Source organism: Capra hircus, chromosome 12 (genome assembly GCF_001704415.2).
Source record: "Capra hircus breed San Clemente chromosome 12, ASM170441v1, whole genome shotgun sequence".
Taxonomy (NCBI): domain Eukaryota; kingdom Metazoa; phylum Chordata; class Mammalia; order Artiodactyla; family Bovidae; genus Capra; species Capra hircus.
In genome coordinates this window covers 84,149,802-84,176,980 of record NC_030819.1, presented here as the reverse complement: position 1 = coordinate 84,176,980, position 27,179 = coordinate 84,149,802, and the positions used below count along the sequence as shown (strand labels likewise).

Here is a 27,179-nt window from a genome sequence, read left to right as displayed (position 1 = left end):
TTATTGTACCTACTTATCTTCGCTAGGGTAGACAACATGTGCCGTTTTACCTTTGAGTTCCTGAGCCTTTTCTACTGTCTATAGAAATTGATTTATATGCTGGTATGCTGTATCAGTGTGAAATCATGTGGTAAAACAGGTCCAAATATCTCAATATATGTATTAAAAACCTAGAAGGAACTCTTTGGTCTTTACCTTGATTATAGAGTTTTTCATCTGTAAGAAAATAAATCAATACATTTTACTGTATGTAGACATATGTTTACAGGATATAAATTAATCAAAAAGTGGGTATGGGTCGTGATAATGGTAAATTACCATTAGAATTGGGAAGGGATCTTAATGAATTAAATTCATTATTTCAGTTTGTCAATTTCCTATTTTTCCTTTTATGGGAAATTGCCTTTAAAATACTTCCTGGTAGCAATTTGGATGATCCTTTCCCTTTCTTTCTCCTCAATTTTGTGCTAATATTGTTCTGTACATATTGACTTTCCATTTAGGTGATATTTGCTGCTAATTTTTAGGTTGTTTGTTTTTGCTGCTTTCTTTGAGTTGTCTATAATTTGCATCTTTTCTGGAAACCTGGTGACTAATGCTAATTTAATTTCTCTGTACGTAGAGAAACGATACGTATGCTGTTTGAGATCTTTTATAATGCTGAAAAAAAATTTGTGGGTACTGGGTAATGACTGGCAAGGAAGTGCAAAGAAAGCCTTTTAAACTTGACTTTTTGACATGAACTGTTTACAGCTGAGTGAACATGTACTGAAAGGTAGACTCTGTTTTAAGTTTTTCTTTTCTTTTTTTTCTAAATATGTTTTTCTTTTCCCTCTCTTTCAGGTTTTGACAGTAGAGGCATGCTCGCCAGATTTTAGTGTTTAGATATCAAATAGAACAATTACAATATATTTCAACCAGCTGGAACTCAGACCCCTGTTGGTGTTTTAATCCCAGAATGGCATTTTAAATTCATATAAACCTTGCCTTAAGGGATGGAGAAAGGACAATTTAGAGAACAGCATGAGGTTAAACATATTGATCAGTAGGCTAGTCTTTCTTGTTGGCTTTTGGTAGAATGCAGGCTTAGAAAAATAACCATCAACAACAACGAAGAATTCTTTGCTTCCCTAGAAACAACCTCTTTTGTTTTCATTATATAGATTTTTGATAATGAAAAATACAATTCAGCCAGTGATTTAAAACAAAACAAAACAAAACAAAAACGATATCCAAGTTGAAAGTTGGAGTTCCAGGGTAAAAGTTGAGAAAATATGATTTTTTAATTTTTAGCTCAGTTGGCCATGTTAATTCTTTATGTCTTCTTAATAAACATAACATACAATAGGTCTGAATTTTTGTCAAAGTGCAGAGACCAGTGCCTGGTCAGTTAAGTAAGTAAGTAAGTGTTAGTCACTCAGTCGTGCCTGACTCTTTGCGACCCCATGGCCTGCAGCCCACCAGGCTCCTCTGTCCATAAGATTTTCCAGGCAAGGATACTGGAGTGGGTTGCCATTTCCTTCTCCAGGGGATCTTCCCAACCCAGGGATCAAACCAGTAATTAGCCTTGCAATGTTCATAATACAGTTTTTGGTTATAGCAACCCCATTAACTAAATTTATGCCTTAGTTAATTCTTATTGACTTAAAGTCTTTGGGTTTCTCTTGATGAATCGGAAGTTATTTTATTATCCTAGTTTAGGTAAGTGTTATCTAAGGATATTTATAGTTTTTCAACTAATGTGTGTTCAGTTTATGTCTTGTGTGCATGGAATGATATTTTTGGACAAGAACTTAACTTTTGGTTGGAGTGAATTAAAAACTCCTCTGAAGATATATTTCTTGTATAATTTATAATTGACTAAAGTATTTTACATTCAAATTATCGTTTTAATAGACTCACCTGTGAAGGAAGATATTTGATAATACTTGGAACACAGCCTTGATGTCTCAGTGCTATTACTCCTTTTTAAATGTCTGATCCAAGTCTAAGTCTTGCTGTGTAATTTATTATAGGTAGCGTGTATGCAGCTCATCAATGCCCTTGTTACATCTCCTGATGACTTGGACTTCAGGCTTCACATCAGAAATGAATTTATGCGTTGTGGATTGAAAGAGATATTGCCAGTAAGTGCCCTGCAGTCTCCTTATTAATATTTAAATTAGAGAAGTACTTGAGTAGGGGGAAATTTAGATAAATTACTTTCAAGAATAATTTGTCTATGGGAAAAAGGCTTGAGTATAAAATCTATTTTTAAAATACAGATGATAAGTTTTGACTATTAGTTAACACTTTAAGTCTTTGAATGCTATAAATCAAGTTGAGTGGTTCATTTATTGTTTATATTTTTCATTAATTTTTTGCATTATTAAAACCAAACAGTTCCTCATAATTTCTATTTAATATCTGTAGAATTTAAAACATATTAAGAATGATGGCTTGGATATCCAACTTAAAGTCTTTGATGAGCATAAGGAAGAAGATTTGATGGAGTTCTGCCATCGCCTCGAAGATATTAGAGCTGAATTTGAATATCCTTTTGTGTGATATCCAATCAAATATGTATTAATTACTAATAATTACTGCTAAATCTTAAACAGTCAGCCCCTAACCCTAAAATATTAAACTTCTGAAGCCATTTCTAGGTAAATGCTATAAAATCAAAACTTTATTGAATCAGAGGGATGTTTGTGTAAACCTCTTTATTAGTTTATGTGTGTTTTTATGAAAACATGCTTATATAAATGAATGTGGCACCTTAAATCTGGATACTGTAGGCCTCTTAATGTGTACCTGTGCAGTCTGTTCTTTCTGTTTGGAGCCCCCCTGCCCAGTGCTTTCCTGCCTTAGGAGGAGGCCCCTTAGCCTGCTGGTTATTTCTGCCCTGTACCTTGCGTGTATTTTCTTACGGGCCTTTGCTGGCTCTGTGTATCTGCAGATGTTTGTGTTTGTCTAGAAATGAGCCACATCTCTGTCTTCCACGGGGGAGCGCCATGGTAGGTAATGCCTGGCACCAGCGCTCTTGGTCACGGCTGCCCCAGAACCCAGTGCAACCTTCGTGACCAGCTCTCCGCCACTTTCTGCCAGAGCGTCTTGGCTCAAGAGAGTAAGATTGGTTGGAGTCGACTGTGGAGGAGAAGCCAGAAAGTATCAGGTGAAGTTGTCATTTGCACAGTTTCCCTCTACTCTCATACCTAACTACGTGCATTTTATGCTTAGTCTATACGATACCTATTTCAGAGTAAGACAGTAATCTTTGGAGGCCTTACAGAGCAGATTCTGTGTCACATTACTGCAGTTATTTGGTGTAGAGGATAAATAAATCCACATATTCCTTAATCAATTTACTGAAGCGAATGATCTTTACAACATGGTGTGGAACACAGTTAAGGAAACAAGAGCAGAGGGATATTTCATTTCAATTCTGCAGCATCTTTTGCTGATTCGAAATGATTATTTTATAAGGTAAGAGGAAACTATATTCTAATATTTTCTTTCACTAATAAAATTATATTGTGAAATTCACCAGCTGTTTGATTTGAGCATGCACATATTTTTAAGATTTCTTTCTTTAATAGTATTAATTCATAGTATACAGTGTTTCCTTTGGGCATATATTTAGATAGATGATGGTATAAAATGATACTACTATTACTTTTTAAGCTCTAGCAGATTCTTGGTTACAACTTTTCATCTGAATAAAAATAAGAACTAGCAACAAATTTACTTATTACTAATTTATTGCATGATGTATAATATTTTCTGGTTAGTCCTTAGGCAGTAGGAATGGTGTTGATAAGTTTCTTTTCATAAGTTATAAAAAAGATACTAAAACATCAATTTTATTAGTGTTTAGTTAGAAAGTTCCTTAATAGTACAGTTATGTTTAATGTTGCTAATGTATCAGAAAGCTAGACCAATAACTTTGAAGTCATTTTATTATACCTTAGACATCTTGAGCTCAACAGATTTTTAAAGAAATTAACTGTTATCCATATCTGCATATAGTTATATGGGTTTCCCAGGTGGTTCAGTGGTAAAGAATCCACCTGTCAATGCAGGAGACTCAAGAGATGTAGGTTTGATCCATGGTTTGATCCTGACATAGAAAATGGCAACCCACTCCAGTATCTTGCTTGAAAAACTCCATGGTCAGAGGAGCTTAGCAGGCTACATGCATGCCCATGGGGTCACAAACAGACACGACTGAGTGACTGAGCACCACCATCTGTGGTTATATACGGATAGTAGCACTGAAGCTGCTCTATTGTTAAGAAGATTGAAATGGTAACATGAGTGAAACTCCTAGCCAGATATGGTGTATGCTCAATAAATATTCTCTATGCCCTCTTTCCTTTTTTATTACTGTTTTAAGAAGGAAGCTAAGATCTTTTGAGTATGAAGCCATTTTGGCCACCTTTAACTTTGCTGAAATTTTTTTCTCAAATACTGTGGATAGTATGTCTTTTCTTACTCTGACTTCAAGTAGGAGTTGTTAGTTTCATTCAGGCTGTGTTGTCTGGGTGATATCAGAGGGAGTAATTTAGGCTTTTGATGTACCTAACAAGTGAACAGAAATCTAAACATGGTAAAACTTTAGGTTGAGATGAGTATGACCACCTGCCCCACCTCATTCCCTTGTAAAACTGGCAAATCCAAAAATCTTCTAAAATATGAGTCAGGAACCTGTTTGAGGCTTCGTTTGCTTGTTTCTCATATTTTATTAAAATAAGACAGTTTATTGAACCACTTTATAAATGCTGGATAAAAAATACTAATACTTGATTAAATAAAATTTTTGAGAATCATGCTGCTGCTAAGTCGCTTCAGTCGTGTCCGACTCTGTGCGACCCCATAGATGGCAGCCTACCAGGCTCCCCTGTCCCTGGGATTCTCCAGGCAAGAATACTGGAGTGGGTTGCCATTTCCTTCTCCAATGCATGCTATGTTGCTTCAGTTGTGTCCAACTCTGTGCGACCCCATGGACAGCATGGAATTCTCTAGGCAAGAGTACTGGAGTGGGTTGCCATTTCTTAGGTACCCTAATTGTAACATTGTACTCTTCTGAGAATTTAAAAGTAAACTTGAAACTTTTACTCATTCTAAAGTAATCCCATCCTTTTCTTGATCTCTGTATTTTCCAAGAATTTAAGACCTTGCTTTTGAAGGTTTGAATGTGTCTAATAGTGTAGAAATGGTGGCTTAGTGGTAAAGAATCTGCCAGCAATGCAGGAGCCTCAGAAATCGTGGGTTTGATCCCTGGGTTGGGAAGATCCCTTGGAGGAGGGTTTGGCAACCCACCTCAATATTCTTGGCTGGAGAATTACATGGATGGGAGCCTGGCAGGCTACAGTCCACAGGGTCACAAAGAGTTGGACAACCCCTGAAGCGACTTAGTGCACATGCATAGTGCTGCAAAGGAGGTTATTTCTTACTTTGGATCCTAGTCCCTTATATCTGTGCTCCAGGGGACATGTGGTTTTTAAACCTCAGAACAGATTATAAAGCACAACTCTTGTTGGGCATGCTCAGGCAAGCCTATCACTTTAGTAGAATCAACTTTCTAGAGAAATATTACATTATAGTGTTACTGAAAATACAAGTCTGTGTGCCTGACTCACAGTGAGACCAAACAACACTAAGACATTGGCGTTTGGAACAGAGAAAAGTTTACTGCAGAGCCAGGCAAGAAGATGGGTAGCTCATGCTTTAAAAATCCCAATTTCCCCCAAAGCTTTCAACAAAGCCCTTTTACAGGAAAGGTGGAGAGGGGCGTGGTTAGTTGGTACAGACTTCCTGGTGTGAAATCCTCCTTCTTGAAGTCAGGTCACACTCAGGTGACGATGTTCCTGTAAATCTCTACTAAACAAATGTTATTCTCTGTCCTGACAACAAAGCACCAAGTCCCAGGGCATAGCTCTCACCCTCCAAAGCCCAGGTCCTGGCCAAGAGGAGGCCCACCTCGGTTGGCGGCTCCCTCAGGGCCAGGTACCCAGACTCTGTTTAGCCGTCATCACTTAGGAGCCTGGCGCCCAGGACCCAACTGGCCCAGTGTTCCTCAGGCCCCCAAAATGGGGCAGGAGGCAGGGCCCACAGCCTGCGGCCCAGCCGGACGGCCACCGCTCTCCGCTCACGGAGACCGAGGTTGCAGAGTGGTTCGCCAGTGCCTCAAGGCCCCGGCTCATGGGTGGCCATGGGGGAGGCTCCGGAGCCTCCGTGATGCACCTCCGGCCTCCTCCCTGGGTGCCCAGCTCACCCGCTGGTCCCAGGCCAGGGAACGCGCCGGAGGGCCCCTGGTGGAGGGCAGGGTCTGCCCTTCCCTGACTCCCCCTCATGGCTGTGCCCCACTCTTGGTTGACCACTCCACCCCCCACCCACCGCGGCTTCCTGACAGGTGGTCGTCTGTGGGCGGGCCCACTGTAGCACCGACCAATGACTGAGTGGTATCTGTTGCCAGGTAACGGGCGGAGTAGTGTTGCCCAGCAACGGCTCCAAGCTAAGGGCTGCCCTCGCTGTGCTCTGTTACAGTAGCATTATCAAAGTGATATTATTGAGCCATAGAAGTTCCCCTCCTTTGCTCAGTTTTTCAGTATCACCTTTGAAGTTTGATAATCATCTGTGTTCCCTTCTTCCTTAGCTCTTTCAGCCCAAGGCCCTTGGTATTCATTCCAGATGTGGTTGCTATGAAGGCAGTTTTTTTTCCTGTGACTGTTTAGTAAAGATCGCATTGGTTCTTTCCCATGGACCAAAATTCTCACTTATTTATTACTGTTTGCTGTTGTTTATTCTTCTTTTAAAAATTATTTTATAATTAAAGGATAATTGCTTTACAGAATTTTGTTTTCCATTAAACCTCAACAAGAATCAGCCATAGGTGTACATATACCCCCTCCCTTTTGAATCTCCCTCCCCATCCCACCCCCTAGGTTGTTTATTCTTATAGTGGGAATATATTTATTACAGGATAGAGTCAGCATTATGGTCATTTACATAATAGTTTTGCTATATATTCTTTAAAATATTTTTTGTTATTTACCTTTTTGTTCACATACAGTAAATTTTACTTTGTGTTGTGCAGTCCTATGTACCTTGTTGTTTTGGGTTTACCTCTTCAATATTTTCGGTTTTGCTATCTCAAATGGACCTGGATTTTACCTTTCAGAGGTCTTCAGTTTTCTGGACATTTTCACGTGAACATTTGTAATTAATATTGATAATTAATAAATTTTTTAAAGCTTTTTATAAGTTATTTTTCATTGTAGACCGTAAAATATTCTCACTTAAAAGAATTCAATCTATGAATTTAAATTTTTGCTCACTTTTGCTTTTGGGACAAAAAGAAATTTTACAGAAATGGAACTCAGTTGGAAAATATACAGCAAAGGCCCCATGAAAAATCAAATGCAGCAAGATAATTGGAAGGTGAATAGAAGATCAAATTCAATTCTGTAGCAAATTATTGATGGCTTATTGTGTGCAAAATAGCGTGTGAGTTGAATGTGCATGGAAATAATTTCTGATTTTGGTAAAAAAACTGCAGAGAAAGTGAAGGTGACTTCAAAATATTCTCCAACAAAAATGACATTTTTTTAGTGAAGTAATGACATTTATATTTATTCCTTAATTAGGTTGTTTACATATTCCTCTGACATATTCACTACCTTACTGATATCTCACATCGAGATTATTTTCTAGATTTACGTTTATGGAATCCATAAGTATATTGTTCTTTACTTGTGTTGCCTTGCTGTAAGAGTTTCTGCATTAGTTTTCATCTGCATTATAAATGAGCTCATAATTTAGAATGGTGGAACTGAGAAAGCATTTAATGAAATTATGGTTTTGAAAAAATGACACAAAATAACTTGTGTTAAGAAATGTTTTATTTAAACAACATCAAGATGACATTAAATAAGAGTAAAAAGGGGACAGAATGTGTCATCTCAATTTTTAACTGTAATAGAGATATGTGCAATTTATAGATTAATACCTCAAGTGTAAATGTGGTTATTATAGCTAAGATATTAGCTAGGAGATTATTTCTTTGAAAGAAGTTGAGAAAATTGAGGAAAGCAATGATAATGCCTTCTTGCCTTGATCTGTACCTAAGAATACTCTATTGAATACTGTTAAACACTATGACAGTTAATGAACATTTTTTTCTTTGCTAATGTTGAACTGTAGTTTATTTTATTCAGTGTGCTGCTGCTAAGTCGCTTCAGTCGTGTCTGACTCTGTGCGACCCCATAGACGGCAGCCCACCAGGCTCCTCTGTCCCTGGGATTCTCCAGGCAAGAATACTGGAATGGGTTGCCATTTCCTTCTCCAATGCATGAAAGTGAAAGTGAAGTCGCTCAGTTGTGTCCGACTGCTAGGGACCCCATGGACTGCAGCCTACCAGGCTCCTCCATCCATGGGATCTTCCAGGCAAGAGTACTGGAGTGGGTTGCCATTGCCTTCTCCTTATTCAGTGTAATGAATGGTTTATTGGGTGTAAGTAAGTAGGTCCAGAGTAGCAGGTCATAGCTTATAGGGATGGAAAGCTGATAGTGAGAAGGAGGTGGAGAGGAACAGCTGTGCAAAATGTCATTGAGAAGAAGTAAGTCTTCCTGGGCGGTTGGAATGGAGGCCTGTGCCCCCTGCCCCTGCCCATAACTGTAGTTTGGTTTTGTTTGTAGAATCTTCTGGATACTTTTTTGCATTTGTTGGCTTGAGTTGTTTTGAAGGATGTTCTTTAACTTGTTACTCATACAGGTGGACTGAACTTATTGTATTGTCATTACAAATGAAGCCTGCTTGAGGATTTTAATTAAATTTAAACTTTGAAGAAAAATTGTTAAACTGAATTCTTTTAGCTTTCTTTTAAGTAAAAAATATTCTTTTGATACTGTTTATAATTCACAGTATCCCCAAAATTGTAAAAACAGTGAACTGTATGGTTTTAAGAACCTTCCAGATAATTTTTTATAAAATATGTCTTCTGATTTGTAAAATAAAATGAGTTAATGGTAATCCTTTTAGTACAGTATAGTGATAGGCTGATGATCTCTGCAGAGGACTGTGTTTAAGCATGTATCAGTATCACTACATTTGAATATTCTCTTTTTCACTGCCTACTAATTAAGTCAAGGTTCTGACTTTCATAAGAAAATGATGTCTAATGCACACTGTATTTATAACTAAAAGATTATTAAAACATTAATGTGTTAAAATAATTAGAAGGAAAGTGACGTTTGTATTTACTCTCACTCCCATGTTAAGTCTGTCGTATCAACTGTTAAAACTGTGCAGTAGTATATTATTGAACTGGAAATCAAGCTACTGAATGAAATAGCTTTGTTTTGATGTAAAGTTACACTGATAAATTGAGTGTACCTTTATTCTTTTCCTGGTTCTAGGCAACAGTACTTCAAATTAATTGATGAGTGTGTATCTCAGATTGTACTGCATAGAGATGGGATGGATCCAGACTTCACATATCGAAAAAGATTAGATTTAGATTTAAGTCAGTTTGTTGGTGAGTATGTCTCTGTTATTTAAATGGAAATATTTTCTGTCCCTTACCCATGGCTTAGTGCTAGAGTGTTGTTTCTTGCAGTGTGGACTCTGGAGGGTCCTGGATACCCTTTCAGAAGGTCCTACTAGTCAAATCTATTTTCACAATAGTACTGAAACATTATTTGCCCTTTTCACTGTCTTGATATTTGCAGAACAATATTGAGAAAACTGCTGGCACGTTGTTGTGAATCAAGGCAGTGGCACCAAACTCCAGTAGCCCTGGGGTTCTTTGGTAAAACATAAGAAATGAAATGAAACTGCTATTATTTACTCAAGAATGTCCTTGATAAAGAAGTAAAAAATAATAATTTTATTAGACATTTACTTTTGTGTATACTGTGTGAATATATTCTGTGTGAAAATATTCAAAATTCAATATATTGTATGTGTGAGTCACTTGTGCTGCAAACCAGAGTCCACAAGGAAGTACTTGTGTAATTGTCTGAGTTGCCAGCTGAGATGCCTGCCTTTTTTTTTATCCTTGAAAAAAGTGATTGTTAAACAAGTTGTGGCTACTTAGATGTGAGTGTTTGGCACACACTTTCCTAAAAATGAGATGAAGATGATAGACTGTGTTACCAATGATAAAATCCAAGCATTTATGTAAAAATTTGAGTTTGGAAAACTTGTATTTGCTACTGTCAGCTTGACAGCTTTGCAGTGCTAAATTTTTTTCTGATGAGATTAGTGGTGATATTACCCTATATAATTATTTTGACATTGTATGAAGAGATGTATCACCATTTGAAGGATCTGTATGACTCTGTAAACCACTCTTTCCCAGATGATCAGGGCTTGATGTGTCTAAATGATTTAAAAGTAACAGAGTGCAAAACAGTCTTTGAAATGATATGTGATTCCACATGGTAACTAATGTTTAAGAAGCTACCATATGTCAAATCTTGATTTAATATTCAAAGAGTATTATTTGCATGAAGTTGTTTTTTTCCTCATAAAATATTTGAGTTCAGGAAGAAGTGTGGGATGTATAGAATGAGAAAGCAGTAGATACTATAATGACACTGATAAAGCAAATATTTGTTTCTCTCCCTAAGAGAGAAGAAATTAGAAGTTCCTGGGGGTAGGAGGGACATAGAAATAAAGGAAAATATTCTCTAAATAAGTAGCAAACTAAAATATAGAATGATTTTGAATAGTGTCTGAAGAGAAAGTTTTTTCTACCTGGACATTAGGAATATTTTTCTTGAGTAGGTGAGAGGTTTTGACATTGAATTCTTGAGAAGGAAATAAAATCTTTGAATACTTCTTGGCTATATAAGTGAAATTAGTTACATAGTTAAATAAATTTATTGTTTATTGATTATAAATGTTTCAAATAAACTTACAGACACAATACCAAAGACTTAAATATAGAAGAGAGTGTCACTGTGTTAACATGCTTAGATGGGAGACAGATGTTGGAAAGTACAGGGCACACATAACATATTAAGGTGGGATTCAAGACATGCTGTCTGTGCAACAGGAATCAGAGGATTAAGTATTAATTTAGTGCTACAGAGCCAGCCAAATGAACAAAAAATTATAGAGAATTGGGATTATACAGGAAAGTGTTTTCTTAGGAAGTTATCCATAATGCCCTACATAGTTAAATCAAGAAATAATTATGTACACACTGTATTTAGAGTTAAGAAGCTAATCACCAAAGTAATCTAATATAGAAAGAGCTGAGTGGTCCCACTTAGGTAGCGGGACTAGTTTTGGATGTAGTGATTTGGTTGATTCTTGCTTCTCGTAAGTTGTTTTGTGGTATGTTTTATTAAACAATGTTCATTATTACTTTCATTAAAAAAGAAGGGATATAGTACATCATGAGGCATCCATATGAATTACTTCTCCTGTGAAGTATTCTGTCAGGTGGATTCCTGTCAGAGCTTTTTAATCTATTATTAGTGGATATTTAAGTTATTTGCAGTTTTTTGCTAACAGTATTTTAATGAATATTAAAAGCGAAGTCCGAGAAATAGAATTACTGGGTGAAAGAAAGTATTTAAGTTTTTGTATATATTGCATAGTTTCTTATTAGCAAAGTTCCTTAATTATACTTCCAACTGCTTTTAGGAGAGTTGGCTTCCCCATGCTATCTCCAGTACTCAGCATTAGGGATTAATCTTTGCTTATTTCTAATTAAATATTTTAATATTTTTCATATTATTAGGAAAATTCAATTATCTGTTCTTATGACTTATCAATTTTTAGATTTTTATTCCTAATTTTATGCTTATTGCTATTGTACATTTTCCCCATTTGTATTGGCTATCATCTTCTCCTTTTCCTTCAAAATATGAACTGAGGATAGCAACCTTTGGGTATTATATGTACAGTTGAATTCTCTTCCTTATGCTGAACAAAAGGTTAAAATTGTAGTTGGGTTTATCTTTCCTCTTATATTTTATGACCTTGGTATCGTGCTTAGAAAATCATTCTCCATTCCAACATTATATATTGTTCCATTTTGTTTATTACTGACATTATTTCTAATTTTTCTCTGTGATTTTTTTTCTTTGTAAACTTTTAAAGTAACAGTGAATTTAAGAAAAATGTTGTCATTGCAATTTTAGATATTTGCATAGATGAAGCAAAACTAGAAGGGTTTGAAGAGAAAGCATCAGAACTTAACAAGAAAGTAAGTAGTTTGACTAACTTTGCAAGACTACAGGGGGGCTCCTGCAGCTATATTTCTGCCTCAGGGACTCTGTGTTCTTCCAATATCCTTATTTCCTTTGGGTGTTTGCACAAATGCTATCCTCTGAGGACTTCCTGTTTAAACATATAAACTCCTTACTCCCAACTCTGACCCTCCCTATGCTTCTGTCCTTGTTTTTCTACTGTTTTTATCACCATTTGACATGCTACATCATTTATGTATCTATGTGAGTATATGCAAATGTCTTGTCTGTTACTCCCTCTGTAATAAAATTTATGAAGGATTTTTGTTAGCTTTATTCACTATCGTGGCACCTAAAACAATTCCTGGACTGAAAACTAAACATATTTTTGAATGAGTGAATAAATAAATGATTGACAGTATATAGAATCAGAATTTTAAGGCTGGAGTATTTCTCAAGGCCTCAGATAATTTAGGGCCATAAGATTGAAATTATATCTAAAAATTTTAAGGGAAAGTTTAACTTGGTTTTGGTTTCGATTAAAGTTGCTTCATAAGACTGAGTGGAACCATGTAAAGTTGTCGTCTTCGTAGGTCATCAGTATTGAATGTCAGCAGTTGCATGTCCAGCCATCCCTCACTTTTCTTTAAGTTACTGTATTATGCTTTTGTCTCTACTTAGTGGGTACTTATTACACTTGTTCTCTGATCTTAAAATTTTATTATCTTTCGTTGTTGGATTCTTCACATTTTAAGTAGTTTACTCTGATTTGAATTCTTAGGGCTGATTCCTTTCGTTGGAGGAATCATGGTAGTAACTGCTACCACTACCTCAATGAACATTTCACTCAAGAAACATTTAGACTGAGTTAGGCACCATGCCAGTGAGTCTACATTTTTGATGTGTCAAGCCCTAAATGTACCTTAAGAGAACCGTACATTTTTAATAGACTTTTTAGAAGCTCTTAGGGCTTCTCTAATAGCTCAGTTGGTAAAGAATCCGCCTGCAATGCAGGAGAGGCCAGTTCAGTTCCTGGGTCAGGAAGATCCACTGAAGAAGGGATAAGCTACCCACTCCAGTATTCTTGGGCTTCCCTTGTAGCTCAGCTGGTAAAGAATCTGCCTACATTGTGTGAAACCTGAGTTCCATCCCTGGGTTGGGAAAATCTTCTGGAGAAGCAAAAGGCTACCCACTCCACTATTCTGGCCTAGAGAATTCCATGGACTGTATAGTCCACGGGATTGCAAAGAGTTGTACATGACTAACCGACTTTAACTTTCACATGGAGAACTTTGCAAGTGCCCTGTCTAAGAAGTCCTATGTTTCGCCAAATACTTAGAGAATATTATCTCCCAGGCCTTTGGCTGCAGGCTCAGATTGCAGCTGAGGATATTAACGTTGTCATTTTTGCAAAGTGACTTAGTTAATGGAGGAAACAAAGTAATAGATACTTTAAATTACGTGTCATAAGTGTTCTAGTTGATAGATGTTTGCGTTGTATGGTGACCTCTCACCCACTGGCTCTGTATTCCAAGCTCAGTAAATAATACTTCCACTCACTGTAGGAAAGGCGTAGCACGCTTCCAAGTTACTTGGTTTGAATGAATCTCAGATAGTTTAAATTGGCTTTTATAATCTTTTTTTTTTGTTTTGTTTACAGTATTTGAATATGATAACTTTCTCAAAACACTGTTTTAAAATTGTAAGCTTTCAATGTAAATAGAAGAAAGACCTTGTTCAAGGTTAGTTGTCTCCTTTTAGTCAGCAGTTATGTGTCTTAGGTATATTCAGAAAATATTGTTCACTCCATAAGAGATTTCTATTGCCATACCATTTTGTATGTGTCAGCAAGAATTTTTTCTGATAGCTTTATAAGGACACATGTAAATACTTTGCTTTAGGCAGGAAGCTATCATGATTGCTAGACACATTCTTTATTTTAATGCATAAATTTGAAAAATGAAGACTAGAAATGTCAGAAAGTACATAGAGAGTATTGAGTTATCAACCTTCCTGTATAGATTCACTTACTTGAGGAATGAAATTAAGTAGAGCCTCAACCTTAACTGTGTTTCTTGACATTTTTGCATGTAATTTTGTAAGCGTAAGATTGCTCTACTGACTCCTTTTGGAGAGGAAGCCTATCATTTCAGTTTTTGTAAAGTGCGTCTTTAATGGAGATTCATTTTATCCTCAAGGCTACTGTGATTTGACTATGGATATTATAAAAATGCTAAAGCAAAGTTTATATTTCATCTGATCCTTTTATAGGGGAGGATGTAGAAATTTATCTCTCTTGTAAGTAATACAGATACTCTCAGTATGGTAAAGTTAATTTAGTAAGCTTTCTTTGAGTGTAGTATCTATGATACTGGTTGTTTTGATAGTTTTATTTTTGTTCCTATAAATAATTCTTTTTCCTTCTGTATCTTATTCTAAGACCTAAGACAGGACAGTGTACATAATGATGTTATGAGAAAGGTTTCTTCATTCTTAGTCTTAAGAATTTAGTTTCCTATTTCTTGCTAAGCAGCAGTGAACATTGACTGAGCAGTCATAAAGAGGAGAACAGAGAAGATGACCTCATAGAGATTTTTGAGACTGGGAGATTGAGGACCTTTATGATATTGACATGGTTATTCAACATAAAAAGGAAAGTTTGACAGGAATTGGCTGATGATTTCACTCAACAAATGAGTTTAATTTCTAAATATAAAGCTTTTGGAAAGGTGATGAATAAAGCAGAAAGAGCCTCATTATTAGTGAGCTTCCAGATTGGTGGGCATTACTGAGGTGTATGATAGTACATTTTGGTAGTTTTATAATACAAGATGATAACTGTTTTAGGAAAACCCTGTGTGGTGTGTAAGTCTGTGGGAAGGATCTCAGGTGGCCAGGGACCACTTGCCCTGGGAAGTGATGGCTAATGTGAGCCCTGATGGACAGTGGGAGGCAGCAAGGCGACTGTCCGAGGAGGAGGCACAAGTACATTTATTTTCAGTTTCTTATATCAAGCTTAGCATCTTCAAAACCAAATTCTTCATTCTTGTCTCTAAAAATGTCATTCCCTCAAATTATAATCCTTTTTTTGCCAGCTTGCAAAGCAACAGAACAACATAGTTATCCTGGTTATAGTCCCTTCGCTCATTTCCTCTGTTCAGTCAGATGCTAATTTTTGATTCTGTTTATATATATATATATATATATGTATGTATTCTGCCCCCTCTTTTCTTTCCCTGTTTTCTTGTCCTGTTTTCTGACGTACTCCAGCAGGGCTTGCGTCCTTGCTTGGATAGCGCCTTGTTTCTGTGACTCTAGTCTATCTTCAGTTCATTGTCCGTGCTGCTGCTGGTTGGGTTTTCCAAAGTGCAAATCTGATTACTTTGCTTTTCTGTGATAAATACTCTAAAAATTGTCTGTAGTTATTAGGGAAAAGAAAAAAGCTTTTTGGTTTATTGTAAACTTCCTTTCCATAGTTTCGCTCTGGTGTATCTCTAGCTTCATCCTCTGCAGTTTGTTCTCAGACCACATTTTGTGGCCCTTACAAGGGATGGCTTGTCATTCATGTATGCACTGTACTAGTCACTCTATCTGAAATGCAAGCTACGCTTCTCAGCTAATGACTCAAGTTCTTCAAACCTTAGATCAAGCATCATTGCTCCAAGAATGACACACATGCCCCCTGTCCTTTCTCTATTGTGAGTAATTTTCATAGATTTTGGATGGTTAGTTTGTTTTGATTTTGCCACCGGACACTATGCTTACTAAACACAATGATCATATTCTTTTAAATTCTGTACCCCTAGTCCCTGCCACTCTGAGAAACACATCATAGTCATCTGTTAGATATTTGTTGAATAAAGGAAAGAGGTAGAATGGGACCAGATATCAGGTGGTTCTGGTATTAGGTTAGGTATTAGGTTAATAAGTGTGGGTTTTATAATGATGCCACTAAAGATTTAAGACAAAGGAGTCACGATATATGACCTATCTTTTGGATGGAACAGCAGTATTAAAAACACAAAGTTTGTAGAGAGAAAGACAATATTGGTTTTGAAAATACTGGAATGTTTCCTTCCTCTTGAAAAACCTCCCTTAAATTGGAAATACATTTATAGACTGGTCTGCAGTCTGGGATGCAGTTGTGAATCCGGAGCTGGTGATGGGGACTTGGAAGCCACCAGTGTATGGAGACCCTACTCCTAAGCCAAAGCCTAACCCTCATTTGACTGTGTTTTAAAGTCTCAAGGCTACATTTGTGAGCTATTTGTATTTTTTAGTGATTACTTTTTTTTTAAAAGGGAGTTAAATACATGTTCTTGATCATGAGACAGAACTTATGTTCATCTCTGCTAGTAGAGGGATTTTAGTGAAGATGATGGCCAGGTGAAACTATTTTGAGTGTAGGATGGTGACTTGTGATAAGTGGCTATATCAATTAGAAGACTCATTGGATTTACCAAATTTTATCATTTGCCTTCTTCCTTCAAAGTGTTGCACTAAGGTCTTTGAAAGATTAATTTATCATTAACTTTCCAAAGATTAATGATGAAGAAGATGGAGTTTATTCTCTTAAACTTTTGTTGAAGGTTAGAACCTATATTGGATCCTTAAGTTTCTGATGTTATTTTACAAAAAAAGGAAATAATTGATGCATTTACAAAGTGGAGTTATTTATTAGTAAAAATATTGAAATGGAATTCTTCTAAATCATGTTGATAAACTTGGGACATTTCAAGTATAAGTTTTCACAGGTAAGGGTCAGGGAATTCAGGTACAGTGCCTTGCTCTCCATTATTTTACACAAAGTTGCAATGATATTTTGGAACTCTTGAGAAAAATGCCAGCGTTCTGGATAACTGTAAGCCCAGTTTGTTCTGATGAGAGGAGAAGGTCACAGATTTCATTTTTGGCTTTGTCCGCTCCTTTGCAAATGAATGATTTTGGTGGGACCTTGAGGGACCTAGAGAAAAGCTGTGGGTGACTTAGCAGAAACCTACCACCACTCCTTTCAGAAAAGTTACCTGCCACTAACAGAGCATTAGAGTCAAATTTCTTTATGAAGAATAGTGCTTTTTATTTTCAGCTTTCTCTGTGTCTTGTATGTTTTTCTTTTTTTTTTCCAGTTTGAAAAGGAGTTTACCGACCACCAAGAAACTCAGGCTCAATTGCAGAAAAAAGAGGCAGAGATTAATGAGCTTCAAGCAGAGTTACAAGCTTTTAAATCACAGGTAAAATACTATCTACCTGGAGTGAATTTGGGTATTGAAAACTCACAGGGTAACAAAGGTTGTATCACGTCTTCACAGCATCAAAATGTTGAAACTTTAATTTTTCTCATATGTTTTCATATTTTTGTTTAGATATATTTCTATTCTGCTGTGTTTAAATTTTTAAAATTATTTTGCCTCCGTTTTTTAAATTTTCATTTTTCAAAATGTCTAATCTCTTCCTTGTGTTTCATTTGGGTTTTGTTCCTGATGTCATGTGTTTGCTGGGTAATTAAGCACTAAGGGTAAGAAAGTCTTTTATTATTAGATTTGTCATTCATCACTGATCTTTATCCCACTACAGAAAATTATTGCTCAAGCTATTTATTTTTCAAAACCTTCAGCTTATGGGTACCTTGCAGTAAAAGATAAACTCTAGCTGAATGAGAACATTTTCTGATAATTTTTCAATTTCCAAAAGTAAACAGATTTAAAACACAACAAAAAAGGGAGCAAATCTGGATTATGAAGTAGATAGCTCACATATACTGTCTGCACACAAAACAGGTAGGTAGGTAGAAAGAAATACATTATCTACATGTTTTACATGGATGAAAGTAAGGAAGTAGAATATTCATAGCTAAATTCCTTCATGTAGATTTATATGCAAGATGATGAGCAATAAGTATAGTTTTGCTATCTTCCTTTCATCCTAATTTATGGTTATGTTGAAATAATGTTAGGCATACTTTTTCCTATGTTATTTGCAATTTTCTTCTCTTTTTTACTTAGTGTATAGTTTTGTTGCAGAGTCTATCTGAAGATGCTCTAGGAATTATATGTTAGTGTTCAATTTTGGGGGAAAAATAGAATCTATCTATAAGAAAATTCTCAGTGATCATCTTTCTCTAGTGCTGCAAGAGAAGGTACCACAATTTGTTGAAAGTTTTCATCCTTCTTATGTGGTTCCCTCTCCCTCATATTAAATAAACATTTGGTTGTGTTTTCTATATTTCAGATTGAGCTTTAGACACTGAAATATTCATGACAATTTTTTCCTGGTCCAGGCTAGTATAAATTTAGACTTTCCTTTCTTTTAATTTTTCCCAATTGAAGCATTTCTTGTAAATCTATGCTAGAAAATTTTAGTTTATAGAAAACATATTCACTGCGTTTGGATATGTTATTGCTGCATATGATTTTATATAAAACGGGAATATATTTACATTTTGAAACAGATTAAATCAAGCAGTCTCCTATGTTGTTTTAGATTGTGTACAGTGATAACCTCTGTTTATGTCTATCAAAAGAAAGCCTGTTATTAGAGACTTGACATTGACCACATACTCAGTTTTGAAGAACAGTTGACAAATCCTTTCTTTGGATTAGTTTATATTTCTCATGGAATATTTGCATTTGTCTTAATATACTTCTCTTTGATCAAAGCTGTGCTGATTATAAAGGTTATGAATAAAATGTGTTCTGTTATCCATGATTTCATTCCTTGTGTCACTTAACAGACAAGCACTGTTAGACGCTGAGGACAGACTGGGGGCAAGGTGATCATAGTGTCTGGCCTCATCAGTGACATACTCAAGTAAATCACACTCATCAAAGTCTAGAGCAGAAATTCAACTATACCTTTAAGACATTAATTGTTAACTATAAATGTCTGTTGAATGTGAGTACGATGTACATACATCCTTGACGTTCAAAAGGCAGTGGTATCCATTATCACAGCAACCCAGCCCAACACTAAAGTGATTCTTTCTTTATACATAATGTTTTTGATAAGGCATGTTTTTTGATTGTGGTCTCAATTTCTCTTAAATACTTTTTCTTTTTGCTGATTTTGGATGTTGATTTCAAGTCCTTGTACATAATCTGTTTTCCATAATTTTACCATAAAACTTTTAAATGATTTATTAATACTTATACAGCTATATGGCTTAGAGTTGAAGTTAGTTTCAGGAAATCATCATCACAAAAGTTATTTATCAACTCCTGTCACCTTCATGGTAGTAAAAATGCATCTCTTTATGAAGCAACAGAAGCATAAGGATAGAAGTGCCTCGTAACCAGGTCGTGTCTTGCTTTTGCAGGTCTTACTAAGAATCTTAGTTAATTTTTCCTCAAGGTCAAAGGTGTGATGTGGCAATATTATTTCGCTCTCTTTTTCTGGATCTTATTTATTTTATTTTATTTTTACTAACTTAAAAGATGGTGTCCCGCAGAATTCTGTATATAAACCTTCATGCTCCGTCCTCTGGGTGAACTTACCTGCACAAATGGCTTCTTCAGCTGTCCTGTTGAGACTGCTAACTTGCAGATCTTTTAGACCCGGGTCACTATTCGCCTCGTGGACATCTCCACCCACATGACCATAATTACCTTAAAATGGGGAGTAATATTTCTGACAGTTACATTTTTATGAAAACAAAAGCTATAATAATACTCTTAAATTGGGGAAAAATTTTTGTTGAAATTTTGTTTGTAGGTTAAACCACATGGCATTACTGAAATTCAGTTGTTTTTGGTATAAAACAAAATTTTGAGAAATGTATGCTTGAACCTGCCTTGTAGAGAGCTCTTTGTCATGGTTCTTATTATTTTTTCCCTGTAGTTTGGTGCCTTGCCGTCTGGTTTGCCTCCTTCAGATGGAAACGGAACTGGCCCTCCAGCCCTGCCCCCGCCGCCGCCTCCGCCGCCCCCGCCGCCCCCACCGCCCCCCCCGCCACCCCCACCGCCCCCACCGCTCCCGGGGCTGTCGTTACCCCTTGGCGGGGGGCCTCTGCCCCCGCCCCCTCCGCTGGGGCTTCTCAGTGGACAGACCGCTCCACCTCCACAGATGCTGCCTTTTGGGTTAAAACCAAAGAAAGAATTTAAACTGGAAACCAGCATGAGAAGATTAAATTGGTTAAAGGTATAACAGAAACAAGTAGAGAAATAATACTATTTCTTAGATTAAAGCTTAAATTTGTATTTACTGGTATATAGTTTCCAATGGGAACCGTATTCAAAATGGTATTAAATAAACAGGAATTCTTTTAAGGAAAGTGTTGAGTTTAAAGCCCTTTAATGGCAACCCACTCCAGTATTCTTGCCTGGAGAATCCCATGAACTGAGGAGCCTGGTGGGCTATATAGTCTATGGGGTCTCCAAGAGTTGGACACGACTGAGCGACTTCACTTTCACTTTCACTTTCAAGCCCTTTACTATTGGCTAAAGCTTTCTAGTTTATAAATTGGGTAGGAGTCTATGATAATTATACTGGGATTTGGTTTATAATCAAATGCATACATAACATTTAAATTAAATATATACATAATTTTATATTATGATTATACTGTGTATTTTTAAATGTTTTAAAAAAGTACAGAAAAGTTAGTATTCTTAGGAACTTTTTTATGTTGGTAGCTATTGCAAAAATTATTGCTTGCTGTCGGAGGTGGATATTTAGTTGAGACCAGGAATTCTGAATCCTGCAGAAAGATGGTTTCACAAGTCACATAAACTGAGCATTGCTAAAGATTAGGAGAAGTATAACTGAGGAAGAACTAACTTCATTGCATTCAGCTTCAGTCCCCAACTATTTGAGAGTGGAACCTTTTTTTTTTTTTCCTTTTCCCTAATAACACCTTAACTTTCTGCAGAACTTATATTGCATTGAACAGACTTTGTAAAAAATCTTACGGCAGTTACTCCATAAATATCTGCTGGCAGCTCTGGGGTACTGGGTGTGCAGATGGTGACTGGGTGGGGGACAGATGATACACTCAACCATTTGTGAATCTGTCTTCTCTCTGACTGCAGATCAGACCTCAGGAAATGACTGAAGACTGTTTCTGGGTAAAAGCAAATGAAAATAAGTATGAAAGTGTGGATTTGCTTTGTAAACTTGAGAATATATTTTGTTGCCAGCCAAAACGTAAGTTTAATATCTTAGTTATTTGTTGCTTTTAGTATTTTAATATTGCAACTCTTTAGATGCTTTCAATAGTATTATTTGTATCCCAGAAATGATGTTTTTATAGTACTAATGAATAAATGAAGCTAGTTTTTTTATGTAGAGTATCACCTGAGCAGTTTTTTAAATGCAAATGATTAATACCAGAGTTAAAAGATTTCTACACGATACATTCTTTGAAGATGTTCTAAGTTAGACTTTCATAAAGGAGGATATTTTCATAGAAAGTTTTGATATGAAAATTCCCTCTAGTCAATGAGAAATAGAAAAACAAAATCAAAATGTGAGTCTTCCTCTAGTCATAATTTTCTCACTCTTTAGTGTTGCAGTGACTACCATGTAATTAATTAGTATGACTCACATGGGTTAGAAATGATCAGATTTATAGATTATTTTGAAAGGTAGCTTGAAATAGAGTCTGTGAGTAGATTATATCATCTTTTCATTATGAACAATGAAATTCGTTTTTAAGACCTACCCAAAGATAGCTTTTACCTATGCACTGTGAATTTTCTCTTTTTAACAATTATATTTAGGAATTACTCTTGTCTGAAATTTGATTTTGACATGGGCCTACCGTTTATGTTTCAGGGTTGATACTCACATACACTGTTTATTTCATTTTCAGTAACACATTTTAGATTTGTCGTACAAACCACTTACATCAGGCATTATCTTTTAATTTTCAGAAAGGAACCTTTTAGCAGACTTAGGCCACTTATATCCCTGGGCCCATCAAACAGAGAGGTGGTAGGGAGAGATTGCATTGGACAGAGCTGGGAATGCTCAGTGTAGACTAAAGAGCTGGCTTCTTAAACTGCCTACTGCATGCTGGGTACCATGCCAGAGGCTTTATGTACCTGATTTAACTTGATCGTCACAGCAACCAAGGGATGCTGGCAGATACCAAAAACATCATTTGCATTCCTTTTAAATGTGTTCTAAAATATAAATTAGAAACTGTTTCTAAAAAATAATAGAAGTTAGGAACTCTAACAGGTAATTGTAAATTAGATTTCTAGAATTTAATTCCAAAGTCTTTATCATATATTTTGGAACACCATTTTTCCTGACTAAAACAGTAAAAATAATATATCTTCATCTTTGAAAACTAGGGGAATTTCTTAGTAAGCTAACCCTAGTAAAACTTGTGAAGTAAGCAGATCTTAATTTTACCTTTTGATTATGGAGAATCAAAATTTTCTTTGGAAAAGATTAGTGCACTCTTCAGGCAATCAAGGAAAATATATGGCAGTTAAAATGTGTATTTGCATGTAAAACACTTCAGAATTTCAGATTTCATAATCTGGAATTGATTAGTTTTCCCTTTGCTTTTCTTGTAGGTGGAAAGGGTGATATCTAAAAGCTGTTTAAGTAATACTGCCATCCAGCTACTTTTTTTTTTCCTCTCTGTACTCTGATTACTTTCTTAATTAATGAGGCTCAAAAGGGAAACTTGTTAGCATGCCTTCAATTTAGCTGTAGTGTTAGCCTGAAATGAAATAATTGGACCTTTAAAAAATTCTTAAGTCATCTAACTTTAGCCTTATGATTTAAGGTTGGAAAAAAATAGACATTAGCTCAATCTAATACCAGTTGTAAAGGTTAAGGTGAGGAAATGATGATTCTTTTCTGAATATTCCATATTTCACTATCTTTCTGACTCTGTGTGTATCCCCAGTGCCCCAAATCTCTCTTCAGTTTGACTTAGAGGCTGGCAGAGGTCTGTGACATCTTTTCTTTCAACTCAAATGCAGCTTCCTCTTTTCTGTGACACTATATAATATTTCCACGATCATTGGAAAAATGAGGAAGCCTACGGTCATAACGCTGGGGAATGCCAACATCTTACAATGCCGACAGGAGGCAAGCTGTGAGGGCAACTGTTTTTTTGGTCGGGATTTTAAAGAATAACTCCTAGAAAGCATTAGTTGAGGAGCCTTAAATGTGCTTTTTGGCCTGATTAGTATTTTATTAGAAAAGGTCATTTGTTACTGCTTTCAGAAGGACAGGACTTTGTGTAAATATAGGAAAAATCAGACAGGAAGGCAAGATGAAAGTGCCTGTAAAACTTAGACAAGACACAGGGGTGTTGGATAGGTTGCTCCTTGTTCCTTTATTCATGGCCTGGCTGCAACTTTTGCCTATTTCCCATGATGCCAAAGTTTTCTTTGAATCAGTTTTGTCATTTCTGCAGAATTCAGAATGGAAATGAAGTTGCTCTCCCCTCTCTAGCAGGCAGGGGGCGATAGAGGCATGGACATGGGTTGATTGTCGTTGTTGGCTTGCATCACAGTTTGGCAGGAAGGACACAGGATTTAGATTACTGAAAAATTACAGGTTTTTAGAGAAAAGGTGTATTTTTTTTTTTAACTGTAATACCTCCATGGACTAAGAACCAAGGCTCTTTCTCTGATTACAAAGGTGAATGTTCTGTTCCAGGCATTTTAAATGGTAGGCACCAATCTTTGTGCATTTGAAATTGGCAGAAAGGAAAAAGAAAAAAAAAAAACAGAACTGAAGCCATTAATTTAAAAAGAACCTTGGAATTCTCTTTCATATTCTTTATTTTTTTGTTACCAAGTATGGTTCTTTGTCTTACAATGCTTTAGGTTTATGAGGGATTTAGGTTAAGATAATTGGGTTTCAGAGGTCTCATACACAGAAAAGGAAGAGGAACTAATCTTTCCTATTGAGCACCTGTGGTATACCAGCCCTGAACTGGGTCATCTTCATGTGATTTTGTTTAATTTTCACTGCATCTCTTCTGGGAGAAGGCAATGGCACCCACTCCAGTACTCTTGCCTGGCAAATCCTATGGATGGAGGAGCCTGGTAGGCTGCAGTCCATGGGGTCGCTAAGAGTCGGACACAACTCAGCAACTTCACTTTGACTTTTCACTTTCATGCATTGGAGAAGGAAATGGCAACCCACTCCAGTGTTCTTGCCTGGAGAATCCCAGGGACGGGGGAGCCTGGTGGGCTGCTGTCTGTGGGGTCGCACAGAGTGGGACACTACTGAAGTGACTTAGCAGCAGCAGCAGCAGCATCTCTTGTTAGGTTTTTCTCTTGGTCTGCTGATTGAAACAATTGTAACTCCACACAGTACCACCCTGCCCCATCAACTCACAGATGGAGCAAGGTGTTCTTGAGAGAGTTGAGCCTTTCCTCTTAACTCATGTTGCTCTTTATTATTTTTCTTACCTTTTTTTCCAGTTAGATTTTACTTATTTTGCTTTTTAAACTAATCTCCTTTTTATGACTTTTTTAACACTGCTTCAGTGGGAACATGTCTTGTATCATAAGGAGTACAGAAACTCCTTAGTCATTTCCTATGAAATCAACATTTTTTTCTGATTGTTATATCATTTTCTTTTTTATACTTCATTTCCCTAATAAGTATCTCACTTTAGTTTCCTTGCTTCTCTCCATCCTAAACTTTTGAGATGAATCTTAGTTTTCCATTGTTTAGATTCTTTTGAAAATAACATGTTGGCATTTTTCCTAATCATATATTTTTTCCCTCATTTGCCTCATTAATTTTTCCTGCTTTTTCTCTGTCCTATTTATCTACAGTTGTTCACATCAAGTATTTATAGGGGCCATATTGTATGTGAAGACTTGTGTTTGGCACTGGGGACACTGTGGTGAGGAGGTGGACATGGCCCTAGAATCACATTGCCTTATGGCCTTGATGATGTGCAGTCAAGTTCGCAGGTGAAGTCTAATAACCAGGAGTGAGATAAGCAGTGCTCATCTTGATTATAGAAAAGCCTGCCATGTTTTACTGTTTCAGGCTTCTGTTAAGACTTAACAAGGTTATAAAGCAGCATTGTTTATATATCTCTCAGAAATTTAATCACAATATTCGTATACTGAACATTTGGTATCATCAAAATAATGCTAATGACCTGTGTATTTTTTACCAGATTGGAAGCATCTGTTGGTTAATTTTTACAGGCTGTTGGCAAATGGATTAACGTATACTAACAGGTTATTGGTGTTGGATTTATCAAGTAAAATTAATATTAATTACGTTCATCATTCACAAACTGTTAACTTAATAGGGATTAAAGGGCTTTCTGAAAGTATATGAATAGTCTAATTCGCTTAGACTGATTAATTATGAAAATATGATTCCACAATTGTTAGATTTCTGAAGTAATCACCTTTTATAACAGGTGTATCATATTTGCCAGGTAGAGTCAATAAACTGGTTTATAAATAATTTCTCAACTGAACAGTTATGGCATATGGAAACAGTTAATGGATTATGTACTTAAAAACAAATCAAGCTTAGATTTCTGACATCATAGTTCAGTGGACAGAGTATTGAGGTAGAGAGTGATAAACCATGGATTTTCCCAGTGACTTGGCTGTGTTCAGGATGTGTCTTTGTGTTTGAAACACAATTTATTACTCTGTACAGACCAAAGTGTATAAAAATCCTGAACTACCTCCGAAGCCTACATTAAGATGAACAATATAATTTGTAACAGAGAAATATGGTTCTTGACGGCATGTTAATATAGAAATGATGCCAAAATGAACGTATCTTCAACATCTTGCAGATTTCTGAGAAGACATTTGACAAATACTAATTTAGGAAAATTGGGGAGGAAGTTTGGGGAGAATTAAATATTTTTCTAGGGATCTATTTTGGTTTTTATCTGTGACTGAATATGAAAAAACTTTGAGGAAATTATGAGGTAGGTCAGAAATGTCATGCTTGTTTCACCATTAGGGAGTATCTCATTGTTACCAATTGTATTCTCTGTTGTATTGCAAAAGAAACCAGAATTTATTCTGAAAGCTTTAGTGAGGTAAAACCTAGAGAGAGAGGGTAAAGAAAGGGGTTGTTTAGGTTAGAGCCACAGGCAACTTTCAGGTCCACAGAATGCGTCAGTCACATGCTTAGTTACCCAGCATACCTTTGGCATATTGTGATAGAAGCTTTGAAAGTTCCTGTAAGTAGTCGTGTTTGTTATATACTGTGGTGACGCTGTAAACAGAAAGGAAGGAGGCTTGGATTTGCTTATATCGTATTGGGGAGTGTGTGCCCATAAACGCGGACTTTTCCCCCTTTCCTTTTTTGTCTTTTTTGTTTCTTCTTCCATCAGAGAAAGGAATGGTATCAGGGCATTGGATTCCACTAGAGTCATTTGACTAGTAGCAGATTGGGCAATGCCGTCTCCTGTTTTACAAGTAATTCAACTTGGTATTTTATTTCTGGTAGCAGTTTTCCGTGGTGCACCTGTAGCTATCAAACCTTAACAAAATTGTAAATTTGTTACATTCTGTCCTCATCTGTTAGATTTTTTCTCTTAGGATTTCTCTTCCATTTCCTGTATCCTCTGCCTTCTTCCTCATTTACACTGGCGTCTCTTGTTACCCTCTGATTGCTCAATGTACACTTTGCAGTTGCCATGTCTGCAGTATGTTCTGTTACTCAGGATTCCCACATAATTAGTGTGCAGCATTATTCTCCAGAAAATAAAAATGAGGCTCTTCCTTCTGAGTGTGTTATTTTAATCTAAAGCAATATTTTGTAAATCTGGCCATTCACCACTTCCCCTCTTCTCTGCTCTTTCCTGCCCCTCCTCACCCCCGGGTCCGCCTTCACACACACCACTTGCCAGGCTTGGAAGACCGAGAATCACGTGGAGTTAGCGCTGTACCCGATCCATCTCTGGAGCACAGGCAGGGAGTGGTCTCATGGTAGGAGAGTCATAGGAGATGGGTGCTCCTTGCTGAATTCCACGCTATAGGAATTTGATAAGAAACTAGTAAGTTTATTTGTAAGAGGAAACAAAAAAAG

At 36.4% G+C, this 27,179-nt stretch overlaps 1 protein-coding gene across 3 annotated transcripts in view; it reads left to right on the top strand.

Annotated features, from left to right (window-relative positions):
* Positions 1 to 27,179, top strand: part of DIAPH3 (diaphanous related formin 3) — a 582,111-nt gene that overhangs the window by 203,787 nt on the left and 351,145 nt on the right. For all 3 annotated transcript variants that reach the window (XM_018056821.1, XM_018056820.1, XM_018056822.1), the window contains 8 exons: positions 2,016 to 2,126; positions 2,413 to 2,531; positions 3,349 to 3,465; positions 9,399 to 9,517; positions 12,138 to 12,202; positions 17,312 to 17,416; positions 20,019 to 20,318; positions 21,209 to 21,323. In XM_018056821.1, the coding sequence (XP_017912310.1) occupies positions 2,016 to 2,126; positions 2,413 to 2,531; positions 3,349 to 3,465; positions 9,399 to 9,517; positions 12,138 to 12,202; positions 17,312 to 17,416; positions 20,019 to 20,318; positions 21,209 to 21,323 (1,051 nt within the window). The remainder of the gene's footprint in view (positions 1 to 2,015; positions 2,127 to 2,412; positions 2,532 to 3,348; positions 3,466 to 9,398; positions 9,518 to 12,137; positions 12,203 to 17,311; positions 17,417 to 20,018; positions 20,319 to 21,208; positions 21,324 to 27,179) is intronic.